This window comes from Haliotis cracherodii, unplaced genomic scaffold (assembly GCF_022045235.1).
Source record: "Haliotis cracherodii isolate W230 unplaced genomic scaffold, xgHalCrac1.p SCAF_14, whole genome shotgun sequence".
In the NCBI taxonomy this organism is placed as follows: domain Eukaryota; kingdom Metazoa; phylum Mollusca; class Gastropoda; order Lepetellida; family Haliotidae; genus Haliotis; species Haliotis cracherodii.
This window is the reverse complement of record NW_027266269.1, coordinates 7,701,229-7,705,139: the sequence shown is the minus strand read 5'-3', so window position 1 is coordinate 7,705,139 and position 3,911 is coordinate 7,701,229. Positions and strand designations below refer to the sequence as shown.

Here is a 3,911-nt window from a genome sequence, read left to right as displayed (position 1 = left end):
CCTCCCCACTTAAGTTAATTGTACCTGAGCACAATTATATAACAAACAAGATCACATATAACTTTGTCCTAACGTCTTTTAAAGACATTATCTAATACAAAACCATATATATACACAATGACAACAATAATACACAAAAAGTAATGACTGTCATATCTTCACTATGATGCTGAAAAATGCATTATTTACATACTGCTATGCACACAGTGTGACTAGGGCGAACACCGGCTCAAGAGGTCAGCTCCCACATTCTCAATCCCCTTGATTGCACGGATCAGAAACCTGTAAGGTTGTAAAGTTAGAGCCCACCTCATCACTCGTCCATTGGTCAACTTGGCTTTGGTCATCCATACTAAGGGCTGATGGTCCGTTTCAAGAATGAACTCCCGCCCATACAGATATCTTTCTAACTTCTGTATTGCCCATACTATTGCCAAACACTCCTTTTCTATGGTAGAGTACGCCCTCTCACGTTCTGCCAACTTTCGACTCACGTACATTATTGGAAACCGCTCACCTTCCTGTTCTTGTAAAAGAACAGCTCCGATTCCGACGTCAGAAGCATCACTTCTTACTAGGAATGTTTTCTCCAAGTCTGGCAGTTTCAAGATTGGAAAACTTGACATGTGTGTTTTCAACGTCGTGAAAGATAACTCTTGACTCTCTGTCCATACTACCTTGTTTGATTTGCCCTTCTTGGTAAGATCAGTCAGAGGCACTGCTATGGCTGCATAATTTGGGATGAATTTCCGGTAGTACCCAGTTAATCCTAGCAAAGCTCTGACCTGTTTCTTAGTTTGTGGTCGTTCAACATTTAGGATTTTCTCCACATTCTTACCCTCCGGCTGAATTAGGCCACTCCCAACCCTGTGTCCCAAAAACTCCAACTGTTTGTATCCTATTTTTACCTTTGATGGTCGAGATGGTCCTGATATGTTTCTTTTGAAACTAGCGCAGGTGAAACTATGTCTAGCATACTTACCTCTTCCGCTTTGACATCTACTAGCCCGGCACTAGCATACATCAGGTGAGCTATGCTGACGTCACATACAGTTGTGTCCTTGATCTCCTCTCGGTCAATGTACTTTTTCAGTAGGTTTGCATGATAGGTTTTAGTCTTATTACCTACCTGTATCCTGTAATTGCCAATACCAAAGGCCTCCAAAATTACATATGGTCCTTTCCACTGGAGTAGGAGTTTGTTGGAATCGGTAGGTAACAGAAGTAACACTTTGTCACCTACTTTCATTTTCCGTGCTTGTGATTTTGCATCAAAGAACTTTTTGTACTTACCTGATTTTTTTTTTAGTTCTTGTTGTGCTATATGAATAGTATCTTCCAGTCGGTTTTGCAAATCTAACACATACTCATAAGTAGTTCTTACCTCAGGATTGTGTATGTCTTTAGTCCAGATTTCTCTGAGAATCTGCACTGGCCCTCTAACTGTACGCCCGTACAGTAGTTCAAAGGGAGCAAATCCCAAACTCTCTTGAGGTACTTCTCGGTATGCAAATAACAAAGCAGCTACATACCTGTCCCAGTCATATGGCCGTTCTGCACACATTCGTTTCAACATTGTCTTCAGAGTACCGTTGAATTTTTCCACAAGGCCATTACACATTGGATGATATGGGGTAGTAGTTAGCTGATGCAAGGATAATAATCTACTTACCTCCTTCATTACACCTGAAGTGAACTGGGCTCCCATGTCCGTCAAGATCTCCTTGGGGATACCTACTCTACTGAATATTTCGAAAAGAGCTTCAGCAACATACTCAGTTTCAATCCTTGGCAAAGGTACTGCCTCTGGGTATCTGGTTGCATAGTCAACTACCGTCAAAAGATACCTATTACCTTTGTCAGTGACAGGATACAACGGGCCTATCAGGTCAACGGCTATTCTCTCAAATGGTACTTCGATTAATGGCATTTGTCCTAGTGGTATTCTTCTTACCTTGCCCTTGGGGGTTGTGCGTTGACAAATATCACAGGACAGCACATGTCTTCTAACATCACCCATTATTCCTGGCCAATAAAACTGAGACATAACCCGATCTAAAGTCTTTTTGATTCCAAGGAGCCCTCCCATCAATGCTTCATGGCTTACTTTCATCACTTGGGTACGCAGCCCTACTGGTACAACTGCCTGTACAACTTGCTTACCCTTGTCAAACTTGGTGAAGGTATGCTTCCTATAGAGCATATCATTCTCAATATAGTAAGAGGAAGTACTATGCCTGGTCTCCCTAATTTTCCCTTCCTCCACTAATTTCCTGACTTTGTCCAAACTGGAATCCTGTTGTTGCTGGGTAATGAACTCACCTCGACTCAATGTCAGCCCCACAGGTTTCAGTGCCTTCAGTGGTTTCATGCCTTCTTGTCTTACTCTTCTTTGGCCTCTTGTTTCCACAGCACTTACCATGTGAATATCATCCTTATCCCACATCTGATCTGGATCGCTTGGTTCTCTCACTCCTGGAATATTGCCTAATATCAGGTCACAGAGTGGTGTGTCCATACATGCAGCTCTTACCTTTCCAGTATAAAAGGGTGTGTCCACGGTAATCCATGCTACGGGAAGTATTAGCACCCTACTATCAGCCAACTTACAAGATTGTGTTTCTGAGGACAAACATTCATCCTCTACCTTTGACCTCCTCACTATTACGCCAGTACAGCCACTGTCTCTCAGGACATCCACTGGCTTGCCATTTACCTTTCCCTTGTGAATAGGCATGTTGTGGTCTGTAGTAAACATGCTTCCTGAGGCTACATCTGGTTCACTCACCCTCTCTGAAGTTGTGGCATCACCATCTACAACTTCAGGTATTCTTGCCTCAACATATATACAATCTGGAAGGACTGCAGACACGTTACTGGTGTATTCACTTACTTGGATACTTGCCACGTTATATTTGGGTTTCTTACACTGTGCTGCCAAATGTCCAATTTGACTACAGTTGTAACATGTCCTTTCTTTAATAGGAATAAATGGTTTGGGTTTTGTACCACCTGGCGCCTTGTTCTCTCCTGGTTTACCTCGGACCTCTGTTTTGTCATGTTGACCAAAACTACCTTGCTTACCATATCTAACAGGACCTGTACCTCTGGCTTCTATAAATTGTTCTGCTAGTCTGGCCATTTCCATAGCATCTTTTGGTTTTCTCTCTTTCAAGAATATACTAAGATCCCTTCCAGTTACATTTAAAATCTGTTCACGCAACAATAAATCTTTCACACCTTCAAAAGTCTTTTGAGTACCACTAAGCTCAATCCATCTGTTGAAATAGTTCTCAATTCTAACTACAAACTGTGTGAATATCTCACCTGTATCAGTTTTAGCAGTTCTAAATTTCTGATGAAATCCATCCTCTGTCATTTCATAGCGTTTTAGCAATGCAGTCTTAACAGCAGTATAATCTTCTGCGTCATCTACACTTAATCTGGAGTATACTTCCAAAGCCTTACCTTTTAGTAGCGTACAAAGATATGCTGCCCAATGACAAGGCTTCCAACCTTGTGCTACAGCTACCCGTTCAAACCGTTGAAGATATGCATCAATGTTGTCATTTGCGGTCTTCAAACGGAGGCATCTTAGGCATCTTAGGTGCAGCACCTGATTGTTTCTCTCCTACCTGTCCTTCATAATTTCCAGCATAACTCTTTTCTAACTTGGCTAATTCTATTCTCTCCTCTGATTGCACTCTTAATTTTTCTTTCTCCCATTCTAACTTTTCTCTCTCTTTTCTCTCCTCCAATTCTAATTTTTCTTTCTCCCATTCTAACTTTTCTCTCTCCTTTCTCTCCTCCAATTCTAATTTCTTGATTTCCCGCTCCCTTGCTCTTTCCTCTCTTTCTAACTTTTCCTTCTCTTTCTCTCTCTCTAACTCAGTTTGTTCTTTTACAAACGT

General features: G+C 41.6%; 1 protein-coding gene across 1 annotated transcript; it reads right to left on the bottom strand.

The window, feature by feature from the left end:
- Positions 1–212: 212 nt before the first annotated feature.
- Positions 213–3,560, bottom strand: LOC139461256 (uncharacterized). Its single transcript, XM_071242893.1, has 3 exons — positions 2,902–3,560; positions 983–2,853; positions 213–845 (listed from the first exon to the last, which is right to left on the bottom strand). The coding sequence occupies exons 1-3, from the start codon at positions 3,377–3,379 to the stop codon at positions 213–215; spliced, it is 2,982 nt and encodes a 993-aa protein (XP_071098994.1). The 5' UTR covers positions 3,380–3,560.
- Positions 3,561–3,911: the final 351 nt, after the last annotated feature.

What these genes read in the sequence shown, in the direction of transcription:
- LOC139461256 (XM_071242893.1), bottom strand. Translation starts at nt 3,379, where the DNA reads ATGACAGAGGATGGATTTCATCAGAAATTTAGAACTGCTAAAACTGAT. An exon ending in ACCCAAATATAACGTGGCAA is followed by an intron (nt 2,854 to 2,901) that starts GTATCCAAGTAA and finishes CAGTCCTTCCAG; the next exon opens with ATTGTATATATGTTGAGGCA. An exon ending in TAGATGTCAAAGCGGAAGAG is followed by an intron (nt 846 to 982) that starts GTAAGTATGCTA and finishes GGCCTAATTCAG; the next exon opens with CCGGAGGGTAAGAATGTGGA.